The sequence below is a fragment of the Magnolia sinica genome, chromosome 17 (genome assembly GCF_029962835.1).
Source record: "Magnolia sinica isolate HGM2019 chromosome 17, MsV1, whole genome shotgun sequence".
Taxonomy (NCBI): Eukaryota; Viridiplantae; Streptophyta; class Magnoliopsida; order Magnoliales; family Magnoliaceae; genus Magnolia; species Magnolia sinica.
The window spans coordinates 20286227-20309665 of record NC_080589.1 but is presented as its reverse complement, the minus strand read 5'-3'; the positions used below and the strand labels follow the sequence as shown (position 1 = coordinate 20309665).

At 42.3% G+C, this 23439-nt stretch overlaps 1 protein-coding gene across 1 annotated transcript; it reads right to left on the bottom strand.

The window, feature by feature from the left end:
- Window positions 1-1660: 1660 nt before the first annotated feature.
- On the bottom strand, window positions 1661-22667 carry LOC131231199 (uncharacterized). Its single transcript, XM_058227314.1, has 2 exons — window positions 22368-22667; window positions 1661-1951 (listed from the first exon to the last, which is right to left on the bottom strand). Exons 1-2 carry the CDS (start codon window positions 22456-22458, stop codon window positions 1824-1826), a joined length of 219 nt encoding a protein of 72 aa, XP_058083297.1. The 5' UTR covers window positions 22459-22667; the 3' UTR covers window positions 1661-1823.
- Window positions 22668-23439: the final 772 nt, after the last annotated feature.

The window sequence follows — 23439 nt, the reverse complement described above, 5'->3', positions numbered from 1 at the left end:
GGGTCCAGTCCTGGCCTGACCAGTTCAAAATCCAGGCCAAAAACAGCCCGGTCAAAATAGATGGCTGGCGAGGGCTGTCTGCATGTGAAGAGCTAGAGCTTTAAACCCATGGGCAGTATTTGAAATATCATATCGCGTTATGTATCAAATACGCAACGGTTATCACATAGGATATATCATTTGCATCGAGTAATTTATCACACTTCTTAGGAAACACAAGAACATTGGGAAAATGGTTGAATTTTTCAATGAAACTTCATGGATTGTTAAAATAGGCCTTAATATACACTTTTCAATCATAATATTTCAAAAAAGAAGTGCACATAATAGGTTTCCCTTGTATAGGGTCCTAAGCTATGCGCTGTCTAACAACTATATTCAAATTGAATGCATTATATTTAGAGTGTATGTGATGATCATCTCATCAAATAGTCATGAACTAATGCAACTATATTTTAATTGATATTTTAATAATTTTAACTAAAATGATTTTTATTTTTCAAAAATTGACAAGGACTTAACCAACCAGTAGACCAGCCCTCACACATGCTTGATTTCATGTTTGGAGTGCAACATTGCAAACAATTTGGGAGAAATTAGATAAATTTTGAATTTTCCCAAATTTTCTCCAAATCAAACCATATACACTCAAATTTCAAAATTGGAGTGTATGTAATGTTCGTTTCATCAAATACTCTAAGATATTTCAAAATTAGTCTCAATTGATAGATGGTTAAAGGAAAATTTTGAAAAAAAAAAAAATTTACATGGAGAACATGAAGAACCAATGGATATCGAAATCAAAGCTCCAACTCCATGGTTTTTCATGCTTTTGCATGAAAAACCAATGGATTTATAACCATTTGATACTGATTTAGTATAAATTTTTATTTTTATTTTTTTAAAGATCGGAAATTGAAAATGCTCATTGGATCGAACATGTGGGACATATCGGCACTACCTATGTATTTCATATCGCACAGGTGGGATACAAGATGTATCGTGGGATATATCGACCGATATCGTCGATATTTAAAACATTGCCCATGCATGGTCTGTACATTCCGGTCAGAAAATTCATTTGCTCCGACAAATACAAGGATATTCAGAGGTAGAGAATTGAAAGTCCCCTTGCCCTACAGTACGAGCGTGTGGCACACACTTGAGATCCAGGCCATTCATAAGGCAGGTAGTCCCCGCGTGTAAGTTCAATGTCCTTTGGACAATTTTGTTCTAAACATCCATTTTTAAGTGTACAAAAATGTGACCCAATCAACCTGTTTTTCTTCACCAGGCTTTAACATAGTGGGACCTGCCTCAATTCTCTTCACATACCTATTCTCGGCAAGTTCTACTGGAGAATAGAACAGAGAAAATAAAATAAAATACATATAACGAAAATTAAAGACAGGATGCAAATTGCCTATAACTCTAGAATACAGGAATCCCTTGTAACCCTGACGTGATCCAATGAAATCTGCAAAGTGTTCATTTGGGATGTGTGGCTAGTACTGAAACGATAAGATTTCCCCACGTGTAATGACATTTTTACCCTTTTCACTGCAGGCCTCACGCTTGATACTCACACTTGGCGCTATTTCATTGGGTCGTGATTCCCCCTGATTACAGGCAATTCACACCCATGTACACACACAAAGCGGACTGAATCACCAATGTTATTATTTTAATACTCATTTCGAACAAGATTCCTGATACATAATACAATTATATATCAGTTGGGGTGCTATTTCTAAACAACTAAGATATCATTTGACAAGGGAAGAAAAATGACGATGAAAAGCTAACAGGTGGTACCGACGAGGCTAGGAGTTTGTCTCGGTTTCAGCATCATGCTTTTTTCTCCAAGGGTTGAGGGCCTCCTTCATAGCTTGAGCTTCAGGACTATTCTCCCAAGCTCGTTTCTCTGACTCCAGAACAGTTACCTTGTCATCTGCACAATACAAGACGCATGAGACATTGGCTTGTAAGTTGTAACTAAAAAGCCATGCCTAAGAGCTATATGATCCTTGACCTGAGGATATGCACATCATGTTCCAGTTTGAAGTTTGCAGAAGTGGGTGATGCATCGAGGTCACGCATAACACATGCACACATGTAGGTCCAATGGTGCAGTCCAGTTGCATTGAAGAGGGAGGCTAACTGAAGCATCTGATTGGACTCTGGAGCATACAAATCCAATTAGAAGGTCCAAAAAGGAGAACCACCTGGATTGTGGGACCAAAAAGTCCAATCAGAGGTCTTTTGAAGATTTATATGCAACCATATAGTTATTTTCAGGGTTTTGTACAAACCATACATACCTTTGGGCATTTGGTTGTATATACACCAGGTAGTTGAGTACTGCCTTTCCTAATACATCATTAATAAGGCTGTTCAACTTAAAAGAGAAATGTTCGCATCCAACCTTACCATCCACCCAGTGGATAACTTCCAACTTATCATGTGCATGCAACATGCAAACAGCCCAATAGGTTGGCCCCACCATGAGGATCACCTCATGTAAAAATCAGCCCAATCCATTCATCAAGCAGACCACATTTGTATTTGTTATTTATCAGTGGCTATACATTATTTTTTATAGTGCAGCCCACCTGATAAGTTGATGAGGCTGATTTTTGCACAAGCTTATCCTCATCATATGGCCAACCTATTGGACAGGGTGCATGTCACATACGCACATGATAGGTTGGAATTATCCATTGGGTGGACAGTAACTTGTCGCCCAACTGATTGTATGTGGGCATCTCTTCAACTTAAGTTAGGAAAGTTGGACCAAAAGGATTTAAGAAGGGACATAACATTTAGAAGGAATTTTATAGTAAAGAAGGCCTTCGAGGCCATGAGAAGATGATTATTTATTATTGAATTGATGCTCTCTCGCGATTTATTTTTTTTAATATTATTTTAACCTTTTTTTGTTGAGCAATTCATTATCTAGATATTAGTTCTAGAAAGAGTGATTCTTGTTTATTTGCTCCAGTATTGATACTAGAAGGCTATTGGATTAACCCAGAGTCCATTATTTGGGGTTTCTTTATCAATTTGTGGCATCTAAAGATGGGTCTTTTCTCCAAATGGTACATATCACATCCAAATCGAGTTCAATTTCATTAAACAGTCCACAATATGTTCCCAATGGTCAAAACATCTCAGCCCTATTTCAGGCCCTAATCTGCTGTCCCTAATTCCCACCCCTTTTGAACCCAACACAGACCCAAACATATCCCTAATTTCAGCTCCACTCAACCCAACTTCAACCCCAAACAGTCCACACACAACCAATGCCCATGCCCAAATCCTGTCCATAGCATGGTCCCTAAGCCACTACACAAGCCAGTCCCTTATTTCACCCTTGACCGAACCTACAATCTGTCTTAAAATCAACCCACAAACAGTCAATTTCCATCTATTTTCGAAACCCAACCCCCCCCACCCACCCCCCCCCCCCCCCAAAAAAAAATAAAATTCCTAACTCCTAGGGGGGCGTTTGGCGCATGGGATTGGAAGGACATAGGTGGGATTGGGATTTGTTATCCCGGGATTCGAACAGCTAGCTGTTTGGCAACAGGCTCAAGGTTGGGATTATAACACCTGTATCGGATGCCGTGCCGGGTTAAGGGATTTTCACAATCCCGCCTTGGATTGGGGAAGCCGTTCGGTCACTTCCACAGAACTGCAAAGCTCTGGAAGGGGGATGGAAGCAAATCCCACCAAATCTCATGTGCCGACCCTGCAACTCTCTCGTCTCAGGCCTACTCTTGCGCCTTTCTCATTACGTCTCTACGGATAGATGCATGGAAACCCTGGTTGGGATTAATAGCTACGGCGGGTAGGTCCATCATCTCTACTCGAAGAAGAGCGTAGTCGACCATAAAAATGGAATGAGAGGAAGAGGGAGTTCCACCCAAGTCGTCTTCCATATCAGGTCTGCTTTTCCCTTCTTCTTCTCTCTGCTTCCTATTTTCTTACGCTTTCTGTCTTTTGATCCTCTTCAGCCAACCCTGCAACTTTCAAGAGGGAAGAGGATGATCGGTGGCCTAAGTGTAGCCAGCTACAGGAACTGATTCAAGGAAATCATCAAAACTCAGTAAGGTAGAGAGTCCTCATTCCTCGTCTGTTGCATGCAAATGATATGCATTCTGAATATGGGTAAAATAGTGATTTTTACGATTTTTTTTGCCCTGATTGTGGGTATTAGCGATTTGGATTAAGAAGTGCATCAGAGGTACATATATGTAGAACACCTTATTATTTGTTTTCAAGGAAATCATCACCTTACTATAAATTAAGATAATGATTACAGTCAGGTATTGTAAATACTATTCGGCCTGCGAGTTGACATCCATTAGTCATTGTGACAGATTTGGGTGATCTTCTTCAACAGAGTGCCCTTCAAAAAATTCAATCTCGGATGTTGGGTAATTGATTAACACCTAAGATTGTAGTCCATACTCTGTTCTTATTTGATCAGCAAAGCTCCATTGGATTGATTTGTATTATCAAGAGTTACAATGAGGTAATTGACTAATCCATCCCTTTCTTGCCTACAGGTTAGAAGACCTCTTACAGAACGGACTTTAGGCCACAACATCAAGTGGACATTAAATGATCCCAAAAGGTAACTATTGTTTGTAAGCGTACTTTAGATCACTTGCACAGGTTTACATGAACTCTCAACTGGATTATTGATTGGTAATTATTTTGTAATACAACTCAGAATTGTTGATCCTAGCCCTGGTACTATACTGCGAGAAATCATGTGCAAAACATTTTCACAGTGGCCCATGCAATGTGCCATGACATAGGCACTCGGCTGGATTTTTATCTATCTCTTGTAATCTATTTTATGAATTTTTATCCATCTCTTGTAATATATTTTATGGATTAAGTCCATATCGGAAGATCCTCACCTAGGAAGCAGTGGTGATAATGAACCAAGTCCAAATAAGGCTATGTCATGATCCAAAAAATGAACCAGGTCTAGATCCCCAGTGGACCACAATCCAGGAAGCAGTGGTGATAATGACACTCATCGTTGAAACCTCTCTAAGGGCCACTGTGTTGTTTTTTTACCATCCAACCTATTGATAAGCCCATGTAGACCTGCATGAAGTGAAAACAAAAACATCAGCTTGATCCAAAGCTTCTGCAGCTCCCAAGAAGTTTTTAATGGTGGGCATTCAATCCCCACTTGTGGCCCACTTAAGCCTTTTTTATGCCTTGAAATAAAGTCATACTGTATAATGATCTGTATATCGGGATGAACGGCGTGGATCATACGTTTGCGTCACAGTGGCCCACACAGTGCTTTGCTTAGACGAATTACCGTTCGGGCGGGGGTAGGACGTAAGCCACTTCCAAACCGAACATCTTCAGTAGCCCACTACTCAAAAAAAAAAAAAAAAAAAAAAAAAAAAGGACTGAGATTTGTAATGCAGCAAATCTCACCGAGCAAACCCACTTTGTTATCCAAACATGTGTTTGGAGTGGATTATTACATAACCCATGGGGTCGAAGCAGCACCCAAACGTGACACCACCTTCAGTCCCAGGTTGGGTTTTAAGTCAATACCCCATCCAAACATTCCACCATTCAAGCCAACATTCATGGGATTGAAGACAATCTCTGACAGACCGTCATCATGAAAGGTTTTGAATCTCATCCCATCTAATCCCACCCAATCCCATGCGCCAAACGCCCCCTAAGATTCTTGCGCCCAGGTTTAGGGCCACCGCGTCTAGTGTTATTTTTGAAAATCAAGGGGCTTTTGTTGCAGGCAGGCAAATCCTAGACAACGCTTTAGTGGCCCATGAATGTATCGACTCTAGATATAGGAACAACAAAACGGGACTTGTTTGTAAATTGGATATAAAAAAAGGCATATGATAATGCGAATTGGGAATTCTTAGATTACATACTCGATTAGTTAGGTTTTGGTAAGAAGTGGAGGGGGTTGATTAGAGCATTTGTTGAATTTGTGTTTTTCTCTATTTTTGGTCAATGGGTCACCGAAAGAATTCTTTAAAGCTTCTAGAGGGCTGAGGCAGGGAGGTCTACTTTCGCCATACTTATTTGTGGCTGTGAAGGAGGCCCTTAGCGGTATGCTCGTTAAAAGTGTTGCGAATGAATTGTTTAGAGGATTTGATATCCCAGGGGTCAATAGACAGATTTCTCATCTTTAGTATGCGGATGGCACGCTTTTGTTTTGCAAAGCTAAGGAGGACTCAGTGGATAATCTTCGGAAAATTCTAGTTTGTTTTAAAGCTATCTCGGGGTTGAAGATTAATGTGGTCAAATTTGAATTGCTTGGAGTGAATGTGAATGGGGTCAATCTTCGACACTTCGCTAATATCCTCGGCTGTAAGATTGGAGCCTTCCCTTCCTTGTATCTGGGGTTGCCGTTATGCATCAGGAAACCTCCCAAGCATCTTTGGGATAGGGTGATCGAAAAGTTTGAAAGGAAGTTGGCGGCATGGAAGTGTCGTTATTTATCTGTGGGGGGTCAGCTAACCCTTTTTTTTTTTTTTTGAAAGGCAACCCTTTTAAAGACTGCATTCTCTAGTATGCCCATTTATTTCCTATCCTTGTTGCCCCAAGTCAGTGTTGGACAAGTTGGAGAAGATGAGAAGGAATTTCCTATGGGAAGGTGATAGAGCTAAAAGGAATTTTCATTTGCTAAGGTGGGAGGAGGTTTGCAAACCAATTAATGTATAGGTGGGGCTGGCATTAAGCCCCTGGGAGATATGAATGTGGCCGTTCTCGGGAAATGGATATGGCGTTTTGGGGTGGAGGAAGGCAGGCTTTGGAGACAAGTGATAGCGGGTAAACATAGTTTGCAATAGGGTCGATGGTTTGTGTAAGCCACATGATTTTACTCCTAACTTGTCGCATTCCCATTCCCAACGTTTCGATCCAACCTTTGATCTAGGCAACTTTGGTAGGAACTTGCGATGCATGGGTTTCAATTGTCTGAACCCAATAAAGCCTCAAGGACGCAAGGGATTCAGGTCCCTTGTGAATTTCCATATAAGGGGGTTATTTGGATGGGTGATACTCTTCCAGGTCATTGGGAATTGGGGAGGTCCTAAAAAACATACGGTATAACAAAAGGCCATTTCCAAGGTGCCCTAGTGAGCTATATATCTCTGCAAACACCCAATTGCCGAAGGTTATTGCTACATCACAAGAACCCGGTGGAATACTAGAGAGCAAAATCAAATGTATGTCCCATTGAAGATTAAATCCGAGGGGAGTTGGGGCATGAAAAGACTCCATGACAATCTACATTTGGACCAAGCTGTCAATGAAAAGCAACAGGCTCACATGAAGCTCCTCAGGGAGTAGATTGAAGTCTTCCTGTGCACATGCACCAATATGCCGACTTGATCTTAAGGTTTTTTTTTTCCACATGCTTAACTTTAATGGTGATGAGAAGCCTGTGAAGCGGTGACATTGCCTCTTTTTCCCAAAACTTGCTGCACAAACTGAAGAGGTCAAACTCATTGTTGTGACATTTATACATGAGGTTAACTATCCCACTTAGGTCTTCAGTATGTCCTTGTCAAGAAAAAGAGCGGACAAATTCATGTATATGTTGACTTCCGAGACCTCAATGAGGCATGTCCTAAGGCCTAAGGGTGACTTTTCCCTTTCTATCACAAAGTTGCTGGTTGACAACACCATTGGTTACAATACTATGCCCTGTAGGGATAGTATTTTGGATACTATCAAATCCGAATGGCCCTTGAAGATGAAAGAGGCTATGGTCTTCTACACTCTCGACATATTTTGCAACAACAGGATACCTTTCAGCCTCAGAGCGTTGTGTACAAATGAGTCATGCGGAACATCTTCCATGATATGTTGCACAAGAATGTTAAGTGCTACGTGGATAACGTGGTTGTTGCTATGAAGGCCAGGCTAACCCACCTTTAAAGACTAAGAGGGGGGTTTGGCGCATGGGATTGGGTGGGATGGGATTCAAAACCTTTCATGATGACGGTCTGTCAGGGATTGTCTTCAATTCCATGAATGTTGGCTTGAATGGTGGAATGTTCGGATGGGGTATTGGCTTAAAACTCAACCTGGGACTGAAGGTGGTGTCATGTTTGGGTGTTGCTCCGACCCCATGGGTTACGTAATGATCCACTCCAAACACATGTTTGGATAGCAAAGTGGGTCTGCTCGGTGGAATTTGTTGCATTACAAATCCCAGTCCTTTTTTTTAGTAGTGGGCTACTGAAGATATTTGGTTTGGAAGCGGCTTACGTCCTACCCCCGCCCGAACGGTAATCCGTCCAGGCAAAGCATTGTGTGGGCCACCGTGACGCAAACGTATTATCCACGCCGTCCATCCCGATATACAGATCATTATACGGTATGACTCCATTTCGAAGCATAAAAAAAGCTTAAGTGGGCCACAAGTGGGGATTGAATGCCCACCATTAAAAACTTCTTGGGAGCTGCAAAAGTTTCAGATCAAGCTAATGTTTTTGTTTTCACTTCATGCGGGTCTACATGGCCTTATCAATAGGTTGGATGGTAAAAAAAACAACACGATGGCCCTTAGAGAGGTTTCAACGATGGGTGTCATTATCACCACAGCTTCCTGGACTGTGGTCCACTAGGGATCTGGACCTGGTTCATTTTTTGGATCATGACATAGCCTTATCTGGACCTGGTTCATTATCACCACTGCTTCCTGGGTGAGGATCTTCTGATATGGACTTAATCCGTAAAATAGATTACAAGAGATAGCTAAAAATCCGTAAAATAGATTACAAGAGAGATAAAAATCCAGCTGAGTGCCTATGTCATGGCACACTGCATGGGCCACCGTGAAGATGTTTTGCACATGATTTCTCGAGGTATAGTACCAGGAACAGGATCAACAATTCTGAGCTGTATTACAAAATAATTACCAATCAGTAAAACAATTGAGAGTCCATGAAAACCTGTGCAAGTGATCTAAAGTACGCTTACAAACAGCAGTTATCTTTTGGGATCATTTAATGTCCACATGATGTTGTGGCCCAAAATCCATTCTGCAAGAGGTCCTCTAACCTATAGGCAAGAAAGGGATGGATTAGTCAGTTACCTCATTGTAACTCTTGATAATACAAATCAATCCAATGGAGCTTTGCTGATCAAATAAGAACAGAGTATGGACTACAATCTTACGTGTTAATCAATTACCCAATATCCGAGATCGAATTTTTTGAAGGGCACTCTGTTGAAGAAGATAACCCAAATCTGTCACAATGATGAATGGAAGTCAACCCGTGGCCGAATAGTATTTACAATACCTGGGACTGTAATCATTATCTCAATTTATAGTAAGGTGATGATTTACTTGAAAACAAATAATAAGGTGTTCTACATATATGTACCTCTGATGCACTTCTCAACCCAAATCGCTAATACCCACAATCAGGGCTAAAAAAAATCAAAAAAATTACTATTTTGCGCACATACAACCATATTCAGAACGCGCATCATCTGCATGCAACAAACAAGGAATGAGGACTCTCTACCTTATCGAGTTTTGATGATTTCCTTGAATCAGTTCCAGTAACTGGCTACACCTAGGCCACCGATCGTCCTCTTCCCACCTGAAAGCCGCAGGGTCGGCTGCAGAGGGTCAAAAGACAGAAATAGTAAGAAAACAGGAAGCAGAGAGAAGAAGGGAAAAACAGACCTCATATGGAAGACGACTTGGGCGGAACTCCCTCTTCTTCTCATTCCATTTTTAGTCGACTACGCTCTTCTTTGAGTAAAGGCGATGGACCTACCCGCCGTAGCTGTTAATCCCTACCAGGGTTTCCATGCATCTATCCATAGAAACGTAATGAGAAAGACGCAAGAGCAAGCTTGAGATGAGGGAGTTGCAGGGTCGGCGTATGGGATTTGGTGGGATTTGCTTCCATCCCCCTTCCAGAGCTTTGCAGTCCTGTGGAAGTGACCGAACGGCTTCCCAAATCCAAGGCGGGGATTGTGAAAATCCCTTAACCCGGCACGACATCTAATACAGGTATTGTAATCCCAGCCTTGAGCCCGTCGCCAAACAACTAGTTGTTCGAATCTCGGGATTACAAATCCCAGTCCCACCTACACCCTTCCAATCCCATGCGCCAAACGCACCCTTAGCCATGATCTTGTATGGGCTCCCAATTAGACTAATCGGCATGAAGTCTATCTGCCCCTTCCAATTTGAGGATGAGAGCAATAAAAGAGGCTCCTAACTCTAAAGAAAGGCGATTCCTTTCCCAAAATTCTGCAAGAAAGTCTATAACGTCCTTCTTGACATTATTCCATATTTTGTTAAAGAAAAGAATTGGTAATACATCTGGGTTGGCACTTTTTCCCCGCACATCAAGCCAATAATTGTTTTCACCTCTTTTTCCATGAACAGCTTCTCCAACTCAAATGCATCATTTATAGAAATCATGTAAAAGTCTAAGTTGTCCAAGTGTGGCCTAACCCATTGATATTCAGAAAGTAAAGAGTTATATAAGGAGACGATTGCATGACATATCTTTTCCTTTTCCGAAGTAAGAACTCCATCAACCAAACGAGACTATAACCTGTTAACTCAAGCCCGCACGCTAGCGATGCAATGGAAGAAACGAGTATTTTCAACTCTTGCTTTTAGCCAAACCGCCCTCAATCTCTGACGCCACTTAATTTCCTCCTCCTTCGTCCGATTTGCTAATGCAAGCGAGAGGACCTCCCATTTCTCTCTTTGGGAGAAAGTCTGCCACCCTCTTCTAACAAATCTAGCCCGTGAATCTGTTCAACCTCAAAGAAGGACCACCACTCCGCCACAATCTGCTCAAACCCTTCAAATTTCCAACCAAGTAGCCTCAAACCTGAAGGGTTTGGGGCCCCAATTTTCTTCAGCAACTTCAAGGACAATAGGACAATGATCCAACGCAACTCTAGGGAGACCCAGATGATTAACAAGGGGAAATCTGTCAATCCAGTCCGCAGAAACCAATAATCTATCTAGGCGAGACGTCGAGGGATTCTCCCAGCCCTTAAACCACGTGAATTTCCCCCCTTCAATTTGCCCCACGTGAATAACCATCGACCTCAAAGAAGGACCACCACTCTGCCACAATCTGCTCAAACCCTTCAATTTCCAACCGAGCTGCCTCAAACCTGAAGGGTTTGGGGCCCCAATTTTATTTATCAACTTCAAGGACAATAGGACAATGATCCGATGCAACTCTAGGGAGACCCAATGATTAACGAGGGAAAATCTGTCAATCCAGTCCGCGGAAACCAATAATCTATCCAGGCGAGACATCGACCCCACCCCCCCACCCCCTTCTTTTCTTATCGTGCCTTCCAACCCACTAAAAAATCTTGCCACCGTGGTCACCCATGCCCCATTCAACTTTTCGTAGGAGAAACGGATGACGTTGAAGTCCCCGCCAATATACCAGGGAAACAACCACTTTTGTCTGGTGCAATCAAGTTCAGCCCAGAAAAGATCCCTCATACTTTTTCTATAGGGGCCATACATAGCGGAAAAAAACCCACTGGGATCCTGATGAAGGATCATGCAAGAGAACAAATAAAGAAAAAGAACCAGAGAAGACATCTAACTTTTGTCAAACATCAGATTTCCAAGCTATCAGAATACCCCCCCGCTGTCCCCAAGGCATTGAAAGACCCAATCAGCATTCCCGATACCCCAGATAGAGCTTAACATACCTCTGTCCACTGATTGCATTTTGGTTTCTTGCATTGAGATATGGAAATAAAATGAACAACCAGCTAAAGACTCTTAATATGGAAATAAAATAGCACTAAATCGTGAGGGAAATTCCCAGAATTGATGCAGCCATATATATTGGATTCTAGCCATTGTTGACCTGTGTATTCTGTCCAGATTTAGACACCATTACTGTATTGGCAGCATATGGCTATAAATCCCACCAAAAATAACATTCGGCTGAGATTTTCTGCTGTAAGTAGAAAATCTAATCTTGAGAATGGATCACTTGGGAAGAATTTAGTGGCACGTGCGTCCTTGGTTCCCTTCAAAACAGATATGATCGTCTATGATCAGGATACATCATATGGCCAGACATGGTTAGCCTTAGTGCACAACATGGCATACATGAGCCTTCTACGTCACTCGCATAGGGTATCTTGGACATGGCCCCATGATCGGCCTCAACCTGGGGCCAACAGTTTGTTACGCTTGGCATACTTGTCAGTTGGAGTTCCAACTGATTTGGCATCCTACATCTTTATGTCTTAGTAATCTACAGCTATGGGTGCAAAGAGTTGGACCCTGTTACATGACTTGGGCAGAGCTTTTGGTGAGAGAACACGCATGTGTTCTAGGTTGGTGCATGGGTTGCATGCATTGGAAGTCTCGAGCAGTGTATTAAATATCGACGATATCAGCTGATATACCCCACGATATATTTTGTATACCACCTGTGCAATACAAAACGCATATATAGTGCCGATATATCCCACCTATTCAATCCAGTGAGCATTTTCGATTTTCGATCCATTTTTTTTAATTTAAACAAGGTATTCCATAACGGTAATGTGGCCATAACAGCCACCACCATTACCTTTACGATGCGAGGTGTAACAGCCGTTACGGCCTCTCTTCTTCTTCTTCTTTTTTAATTGAAAAAAATTATGAAAAACCTGTATCGGCCCAATAATGGACTGTTACGGGCTGTTATGACCTTTGCGGGTGGCACAATGGGTCGTTACGGGGGTTGTAACGGCCTTTACAGGTCATTTTTTCCGTAATGGCCATTACAACCTTTACGATACCGCAGCGTGTAACAGTTGCCACTGTTACCTTTATGTAACGACCTTTAAGACACCATGGTTGTAAATCGCACTAAACCAGTGTCGAATGGTTACAAATCTATGGTTCTTTATGTTTTCTATGAAAAATCATGGATTTGAAGTTTTGATTTCGAGATTCGGTGGAGATGGGCTAAGTTACGAAAAAAATTGGAAAAATTGAAATTTCTCAATTTCTCTCAAATTAGTTGCAATCTTTGTATCCAAACACAAAATCAAACATGTCTTCTTGTGTTTTGAATGTATTTCTTGTGTTTCCATACATATCTTACGTTTATAAATTATATGAAAGATTTTGAATATATTTGCATTCGGTTAGTTGGACAACACATATATTAGCATTCGGTTAGTTGGACAACGCATATATTAGGACCCCATACAAAGGAAACCCCTATTTATGTGCACTTTTTTTAATGTTTTGATTTCTAAGTATGTATTAATGTCTTTTTCAATAATCTCTGAAGTTTCATTGAAAAAATCGACCAATTTCCCCATGTTCCCAACAACAGCGATACATTACGCGATACAACCGATATATCCCATGCGATAACCGATATGTATCTATATCCCAAGGGTGCGATACATTACGCAATAACGATATTTAAAACATTAGTCTCTAGTAGGTACGTGCTGGGAGAGAGGCATCCCTTATCTGGGAAAGGTTTTGGTTACATGCATGGGAAGTTGGGCATGTTTGCTCGGCAAAGTGGGATATCTCTCTTCGGTACGATCGATGGAGTAAGGATTATACCAATCCAACTAGCATGGATGCATGGGATCTTGGATTCCCTACCATAGCATGCTAGGGTCCCTTTTGCTAATTTGGCAAGGATTACTGGCCTTGTCTGATGAAGAGAACAGAAAAATTGCAAACACAGAGAGTGGCATGTATGCTAGTGGCATTCAGTGCTAGGATGGTAAAAGGAGACAGAGTTCAGTTCTTAGTTGCAAGATTCTTCGAACTAGGTGCCGCTCCCGCTTCGGACTCTTGCTCCTGCTTCCTACTGATTTATACTTGTTTACATTTTGAAAAAGACGCTTCCTCACTCCCTCACCCAAATTTGTTACCGCTTCGCATCACGCTTCATGCAACTGTAGTTCAATTTTTTGGAAGCATGTGTACCTAGGAGACACCCTGTAGAATGTGTTTTCTTTTCTTTTCTTTTCTTTTCTTTTTCCTTCCTTGTTTGCTTTGTCCCTTACAAAATTGAAAAGTTCTTGGAAGAGCCATAGTATGGAATGTAAGCAACGGAGAAATCTTAACGGGTTTTGTGCATATAAGAGCCCAATGGTTAATTTGTACCTGGGGCCAATTGACACCAGATCCGAGGCTAGGAAGGAGTGGAAAAAGACACCAAATGGGAATTTCTCTATCTGATCATCTCTTCTTCGAAGGATGTTGGGTAAGCATGTCCAAAAGTGAGGAAGGTTCATGCCCCATGAGAATGCATGCATTGGCTTAGTTAGCCACGGCTAACAAAATCCACATTACCAAGAATCTCAACAAGCCAAAACATAGCCTTTCCCCATTAGGTGTGCCTTGTGTAAGAGCAACGAGGAGATGGAACATTAATGCAGGGGCATTTTCACACTGGGTTCGAGTGGGGTTTCCTGTGGGATGCAAGTAGGGGTGTACATCGAGTCGAACCAAGTCGAGCTGGCCTCGGCTCGACTCGGCTCAGTCACTAGCTGACCTTAGCTCGAACTCAGCTTAGTTGGCTCGATCAGCAGTTCGGGCCAGCTTGGGCCGAGTTCGAGCCAAGATCGAGCCGAGTTCACCATTGAGGCATTTCCACAAACACCTGAACCGCAACTTCAAAATCCCAAAAGCAAACCTCCCCTGTCTACATAGGAACAACGACCTCTACTATCCAAAGTTGTCAACCGACCATTCATATCAGAAGATAGTAGAAGAAAACCTCCAAAATATCCCAACTTCCCAGCATAGAACATAGGCATATCCAATCCAATCTAAATACACAGGAAGGAGGAAAGAAGCATCTTACATACCTCCAACCAAATCAAACGTCTTCTATTTTCTTCACAAAACAGCCCACACACACCAGATGCAAGCTTCCTCTGTACAGAAGATAGAGATGGGAACCGTAACATCCGACTTCACATCACGGCAAGAAACAAAACGCAACACAGGCGTATCTGACAGTGAAGGAATCTAAATTGGAGACCAAAAGCAGACCTCCGGCGAAGCCTCATTCCCTCAATAACTGATAGCTTGCTACCAGCCGCACTACCAGCCGCATTCTGTTGAGTCATTTTATCAAACAATTGGTGAGCAACATCAATGGCAAAGTAACCGAGTCACCGAACTGGTTCAATCTGAGTTCGGTTCGAGCTGGATTTAATCCGAGTTGAGTCAAGCCGGGGCCTGCTCGAACTCAGCTCAAACTCATTTTCAAGCTCAAAAAATCAGCTCGACTCGGCTTGAACTCAACTTTGAACCGAGTCGAATCGAGCTTTTTCGAGTGGAGTCGAACGAGCTAAACGAGCTAGCTCGGTTCGTGTACAACCCTAGATGCAGGGGCACACTCGGGGTAGGCAGCGTAGGCAGCCCGTGTGAGGCGGGTGGCTTGTGTGAGGTAGGCCCCACCCGTGTGAAGCGGGTGGCTTGTGTGAGGCGGAACCCGTGTGATGTGGGGCCCACAAGGGGGGTTCGGCTGAGGTCCTAACCCATGAGATGTGGCGCATGGGCTATGAGATAAAGGGATTAATTCGCCATGCTCTATCAGTTCGAGCTTTTAGAGCAAGCAGTTAATTATCCTGCATCATACATCATTTGCTTCTTCATAGTGGTATAACCGACAATGTATTCGGTGGAGGGCGTTGTGGAAGATTATTTCTTTTGCAATCTCGAGGGATCTTTCGAAGGAAAGAAATGGAAGAATAGAGGACAAGAAGATGGGCAAAAGGTCACTCCTATACTCATGTGGGAACCATGTGGTGGAAGCCGCAACACTAAGGTACTAGCTTTCCTTGATTCTAGTTGTACAAATATTAGTACATTTGAGAAGAAATGTTAAATGGCACTAACCGCAAGCAGCAACAAGGTTTTATCTACCCATGTGGGGAGACCGTGGCTTCTAGGTGTAACCTAGGTATCAACAAACAGTTACGTAATGGCCATAACGGTAAAGGTGGTCGCCATTACATGTTATGGGGCCATAAGGCCTTTACGAGAAGGAAAAAAAGGGGGGGCGAGAACGGCCATTACAAAGCTGATAATGGTTGTAACAACTGTTATAACGCATATCGTAACGGTAATCACGGTGGTGTGACATTTCACACTTAAACACTTGTAAAAGAAATGGAGAGGTATTGTACAATGTTTTGGGCTGAAGCATTGCATGGAGTAATTCTTAGTTTGTACAGGTCGGACCCATGCTTCAATGATCCAAACTGTTGATATGGTCCCACCATGGATGGCCTGTGCACTAGAAAGTTCCCAGACTGAACAATCATGAATTCATGACTATTATATTTAACCTTTTTATTGGTTTAATATGAACCATTGTTGTATTCTCTCTTGATTCTGTCAGTTGACCGCCAATTAAAGAGTTAGTATCCTTCTAATCTCGGGGACTTTCAATACATGGCACCCCCAATGAGGCCCACAGTATCAACTATTCAAATCACTAAAACATGGGCCCCACTTGCCCCCACCTGTACAAACAGATTTTGGCCTGAGCGCCGTATAGCAATAACCGATCGCTACAGGTGACTTGCACCACAACTTGTCATGCAGGCCTATCTTTGTGTAGGATACCAAGCAAATGGTAGGCCCCACCATAAAGATCACTTGGCAAAAAAAGGAATCAGGCCAGTCCGCTCATCAGGTGAACCATGCCTTGGAATCAATGGACAACTGACAGTCTGACTCGACACATGGGCATGGCCCACTGAATTAGTGGATCAGCCTCAAACGTGGATTAGGTGCAACCCTGGATCTAGCTAGTGTTGTATTTGATGTCTTAAATCTAATCAGATTTTTCGCGCAACTGCGAAAGTACGGGATTTGTTTCCGATTTCGTTAATGATTCTTTCCGATTTTGTTTGGGATTCTTTCTACAACTATATATATGGGTGTAAACAGGATTGGGAGGTATTATTCTAAAGGGTTCTAGGGTTTCCAAAAGGGTGGAGCAAGGGAGAGATTTGAAGATTGCTTAAGTCTGGTAAGTCCTTTCTCTTTGTAATTTCTGCTTTCATAGTGAAGATTTGTTACTTCATGCCGTGTTTTTTTCCAGAAAGGGTTTTCCACGTTAAATCTTTGTGTTCTCGTGTTTGCTTGGTGCTCTTGGATTGCTATCCTAGATCCATCTCTGTGTGATTCCGCAGTCCAAAACCCAACAAGTGGTATCAGAGCTATCATTGGGGCACAAATCTGGATCTGCAGAATTAGCATCAATGGGAAACGCCAAGTTTGATATTGAGAAGTACTCAGGTAAAAATAATTTTTGAGTTATGGAAGATTAAGATAATTAGTCTTTTAACCAAGCAAGGCGAAGCTAAGGCTCTTGAGGAGCGGAAATCAACTATGAAAGACGAAGAATGAGACACTCTTGATAGTAATGCTTTTGCCTCCATCCGTTTATGTCTCACAGATGAAGTTCTCTATAATGTTTTGAGAAAAAAAACTGCAGCTAGTTTGTAGGCGAAGTTAGAGGATATTTATGCGAAAAAATCCTCTGAAAATCGCATACACTTGAAGCTACAATGGTATAACTTCAAGATGGCAAAGGGTGGAAATCTGGAGGCCCACATCAGCAGCTTTAACAAATTGGTTTGCAAACTACTGGATATGGAGGAAGTGATCAAAGATGAGGAACAAGCATGTATGTTGTTGAATTCTCTTCTGGCATCGTATGAGTCATTTAAGGACACAATGTGCACCGCAAATAAAACCCTGAGTGTCGACACCGTTATCTCAGCCCTTCAAGGGAAGGCCATGAGAAAGCTAAACGGCGGCATGGGGACATCTTCCGATGCACTGCTTACGAGGGGAAGAAATACTGAGCGAGGTACAGCATCTTCAAGACCTAGATCCAAATCTAAGGGCAAGGGCAAAGGAAAACTAAAGTGCTGGAACTATGGGATGACTGGACACATGAAAAAGGATTGTACCAATCCTAAAGCGAAGAAAGAAAACTCAGAGGCTTCTTCCAAGGAGGCCAATGTTGTCACATCTGATGAAGAGACAAGTGGTGGTGATGTTCTGTCTGTGTCCATGATTGGTCACTTGCACGACAATCATAAAGATGAATGGATCCTTGACACAGGAGCATCATATCACATGACTCCTCATCGGAGTTGGTTCGCCAGTTACAAGGAATGCGATGGTGGACAGGTCTTTATGGGCAATGACAATGCCTGTAATGTTGTGGCTAATGGTATGGTGAGCATCAAGATGTTTGATGGGATGGAGCGTACCCTGATTGATGTCAGGCACGTTCCTGATATGAAAAAAAGTTTGATTTCTCTCGGTGCACTCGAGGCTATAGGATGCAAGTTCACTGGTATTAATGGTGTCTTAAAGTTTCAAAAGGGGCACTTATGATTATGAGAGCGCAAATGTACGGAAACCTTTACAGGTTGATCGAGAGCACTTCAGCAAGTGGAGCGGCAGTAGCTATTGCAGATTCCACGTCTCTACGTATGTGGCATGCTCGTCTGGGCCACATGAGTAAGCGGGGCATGAAAGTACTATCTGATCGTTATTTGATTCTAGCTTTTAAAATTTCTAATTTAGATATATACGAGCATTGTATATATGGTAAACAATCTAGATTATCTTTTAAAACTGAAAAACATGTAAGGGAGTGCTTGATTATGTGCATTCTGATGTATGGAGGCCATTGCCAGAGGTTTCCGTTAGGGGGTCGTCATGGTTTGTTTCATTCATTGACAACTACTCCAGGAAAGTTTGGGTTCACTTCATGAAACGTAAATCCAAAGTTTTCACCATATTCAAACAATGGAAGGGAATGGTGGAAAAACAGTCGGGACGAAAAATAAAGGTTTTAAAGACTGAAAATGGTGGAGAATTTACTTCCATTAATTTTAATGAATATTGTAGAGACAAAGGGATCATTAGGCATAACACAGTGTGCCACACGCCTGAACAAAACGGTATGACCGAGCAGATGAATCGAACTCCTTTGAGAAGGCCTGATGCGTGTTAAATAATGCTGTGTTGGGTAAGGACATATGAACAAAAGCCGTTAACATGACTTGCTATTTGGTGAACCGATCTCCTTCTCGGCAATTGAATGTAAAATCCGAGAGGAAGTATGGAGTGGTCATAAGTTGGACTACTCAGATTTGTGCATATTTGGTTGTGAGGCTTACTCTCATGTACCGTCAGTTGAGAGAGATAAGCTAGACCATACAGCCAAAAAATATATTTTTGTTAGCTATGGTGTTAGTGTAAAAGGTTACAGGTTATTCGATAAGGTCACACGCAAGGTCATCACTAGCCGTGACGTCAGATTCGATGAAAGCTCCCTATTTCATAAGAATGATCAAGAGGAGCAAGAGGAACTAGAAAGGTTGATCGTAGACATCCATATTGACACAGATAATAATCAAGCAGAGACAGATGCGCAGACAAAGGTACAAGATCAGGCGGAGCAGCCACCTGTGAGAAGAAACTCACCGTGTGATTGCAAGTTACCGGCAAGATACAGGGACCACTCTAATATTGCATATGCCCTCGTTACAGATGAGGGGGACCCATCAACTATTCAGGAGGCTCTCGGTGAGCCTGATGCAGAAAAGTGGAAGGCAGCTATTGACGATGAGATGGACTCGTTGTACAAAAACAACACATGGGAGCTGGTGGAGCTTCCAATGGGCCGAAAAGCAATTGGATGCAAGTGCTTATTCAAAAGGAAAAAGGACAGGCACAAAGCGAGGCTGGTAGCGAAGGGGTATGCTTAAAGAGAATAAATCGACTTCACAGAGATATTCGCGTTGGTAGTTAAGCAAGTATCTATCAGATTCGTGTTAGCGCTGGTTGCCCAATACGATCTCGAGCTGGAACAGATGGATGTCAAGATTGCATTCCTGCACGGGGAGTTGAAAGAGCAAATCTACATGAAGCAACCAAAGAGTTACGAAGTTAAAGGAGCGGAGAAAAAAGTTTGCAGGTTAATAAGGTCGTTGTATGGCCTGAAATAGTCGCTTAGGCAGTGGTATAAAAAATTTGATTCTTTCATGTTGAGTCAGAAATTTACTCGGAGTAAATACGATCACTGTGTCTATTACAAGACACTGAGTGATGGCAAATTCATCATCTTAGTATTGTATGTTGATGCTATGTTGATCACCTGTCATGATATATCTGAAATCAACGTACTGAAGACTCAGTTATCAGGGACATTCGAGATAAAAGATCTGGAGGCTGCAAAAAGGGTTATCGGCATAGATATTCATAGAGACAGGACGAGGAGCAGGCTTTAGTTATTACAGGTAGAATACCTTGAAAATGTGCTAATCAAGTATGGGATGAACCAGGCAAAGCCTGTGAGCGTTCCCCACGCGGCTCATTTCAAGCTTTCCTCAGAACAATGTCCTAAATCAAATGAGGAAAAACAGGCTATGTATCACGTGCTTTATTCAAATGCGGTTAGCAGTTTAATGTATGTCATGGTCTGTACGAGACCAGATATTTCACAGGCAATCGGTGTTATGAGTAGATATATGTCAAACCCCGGCAAGCAACATTGGGAAGCGGTGAAATGGCTACTTCGATACATTCGAGGTACAAAAGACTACGTCTTACCTTTTAAGAAGACAGGAGCAAAGTTGGTAGGGTATATGGATTCAGACTACGCAGGCAGTGTAGATTCCAAAAAGTCGACTTCAGGTTATTCGTTTGTACTAGCCGGTGGAGCAATTAGTTGGATGTCGAAGCTTCAGTTCGTGATGACTCTTTCCATGACCAAAGTAGAATATATGGCAATGACAGAAGCATTTAAGGAAGGTGTCTGGTTAAGAGGCATGAAAAATCAATTGGGGCTTCAAAAGGAGGCCGTGCCGGTTAATTGTGATAGCAAGAGCGCTATTAATTTGGCTAAAAATTCTGCTTATCACTCTTGTACTAAACATATTGATGTTCGTCACTACTTTATCTAACAAGTGCTTGAAGGAGGCATAACTCTAGAGAAGATTCACACCAGCGTGAATCCAGCGGACATGCTCACCAACGTTGTTCCTATAAAGAAGTTCAAGTTCTGTGCAACTTCTCTGGGCTTAGCGATGACATAAAAGAAAAACAGTGTGCATGAGAAGCATTGATGAAGCTATGATGCGAGGCAGAGATAAGAGAAAAGGACAAGGAGCTACACATTTGAAGATTGAAGACATAGTGGAAATTGTAGTATTTGATGTCTTAAATCTACTAAGATTCTGCATAGATTTTTCGCACAACTGCGAAAGTGCGGGATTTATTTCCGATTTCGTTTATGATTCTTTCCGATTTTGTTTGGGATTCTTTTTACAACTATATATATGGGTGTAAACGGGATTAGGAGGTATTATTCTAAAGGGTAATAGGGTTTCTAAAAGGGTGGAGCAAGAGAGATATTTGAGGATTGCTCAAGTTTAGTAAGTCCTTTCTCTTTGTAATTTCTGCTTTCATAGTGAAGATTTGTTGCTTTGTGCTATGGTTTTTTACCCGAAAGGGTTTTCCACGTTAAATCTTTGTGTTCTCTTGTGTTTGCTTGGTGCTCTTGGATTGCTATCTTAGATCCATCTCTGTGTGATTCCGCAGTCCAAAACCCAACAGCTAGGTGGGTACATCCCTGACCGTGGGGCCCACCTCGATGTATGTGTTGTATATCCACGCCGTCCATCTGTTCTGCCAGCTCATTTTAGGGCATGGTCCCAAAAATGTAGCAGATACAAATCTCAGGTTGACCACACACCACTGGAAACAGAGGTCATTGAATGCCCACCATTAAAAACTTCCTAGGGTCCACGGTAATTTTTATTTGCCATTCAACCTGTTGATAAGGTCACACAGACCTGGTTGAAGGGAAAACACATAGCAGCTTGATCCAAAACTTTTGTCAGCCCCAAGAAGTTTTTAATGGTGGTAAATCCATCCAACTGTGTGGTCCACCTGAGATTTGTATCTACTTCATTTTTGGGACCATGCCTTAAAATGAGCTAGTAAAGCTGATGGATGGCGTGGATATACAACACGTACATCGAGGTGGGCCCCATGGTCAGGACCGCACCCTCCTGACTGGATTTAGGGTCGCACCTAATCCGCATCCATCAGCCTCATATTCAAGATGGATGATTTTCATGGTGCCGCCCTACCATTTGTATCAAATGCTAAAAAAGGGAATTAGGATTTACTTCATACACGAAATTTCCATCTGATCTATGGATGTAAGCGAGGAGAGATGCATGAATCGAATGCATAGAAAAGAAAATGAGTGATTGGAGAGGGAAAGGTACGAAAAGGAGGGTTCTCACACAGAATCCAGTCTTGATCATGAAAAGCTCCATTGAAGCTCCGATCACTGCAGAGACAGCTCCGATCTTCAAATACCAGTCCAGAAACTTCATTTCAGTTTTCCCACACCTCTGTAAGAAAAAAAGGAAGAAGGAGAGAAATCGCAGAGACGACGGCTCCGATCGTATTCTTCAAAATATCGGAGAGTGAGGTAGAAATGTCGGGCGCGGATTTCCTGAGAAAGCCTTTGGCAGGAAGTTCCTACCTTGGCGACGCGGATCGCGTCCTAGCCCCACACGTCTCCAGCTGGGAACGGGCCGGAGCTTTGAGTGGCCACCGTGATATAAAGGTCCTATCCACACCGTCCATCATTTTTTTGTATCATTTTAGAGAATAAACTAAAAAATTAGGCATATCCAAGGCTCAGTTGGACCACACCACAGGAAGCATCGGTGATAATAATTCTCACCGTTGAAGCTTGTCTAGGGCCCACCGTGAATTTTATTTGCCATCCAACCTATTCATAAAGTTACATAAACCTTGATGAAGAGAAAACAGGAATATAAGCTCCATCCAAAACTTCCGTGGCCTCGAGAAGTTTTCAACGGCAAGAGTTTAATACTCATTGTGTAGTCCACTTGAGCCTTCAATCTGAATCATCTTTGAACTTATACCCTAAAATAATATGAAAAAATGGACGGACGGTGTGGATAATACTCATACATCACGATGGCCACTCGAAGCTCCTGACCGTTGCCAGCTGGAGACGGGCCGGGTAGGACCAATCCGCGTCCCTGCATGGGAACCTAGGTGGGCCCACCGTGAAGTTTTCGAGTCCGTTTTTCGAGTTGATTTCAGGACATTCCACCATTAACGAGTTGGTTCCAAGACTCGAGTTGGCCACACGATAAGAAGCAGTGGGAATTGAACAACATCGTTGAAACATTCGTCCGGCCACAAAAGTTTTGTATCAGGCTATGGATTGTTTTGTCTTTCCGTTCATGCCAAGCAACAAGGTGGAGGCCAAGACGCATTTCTTTCCCACTGTTTTCTATGGTGGGGCACACTTAAATATTACATCCGGCTAGTTTTTT

What these genes read in the sequence shown, in the direction of transcription:
- LOC131231199 (XM_058227314.1), bottom strand. Translation starts at nt 22,458, where the DNA reads ATGAAGTTTCTGGACTGGTATTTGAAGATCGGAGCTGTCTCTGCAGTG. An exon ending in CATGATCAAGACTGGATTCT is followed by an intron (nt 1,952 to 22,367) that starts GTGTGAGAACCC and finishes TGTATTGTGCAG; the next exon opens with ATGACAAGGTAACTGTTCTG.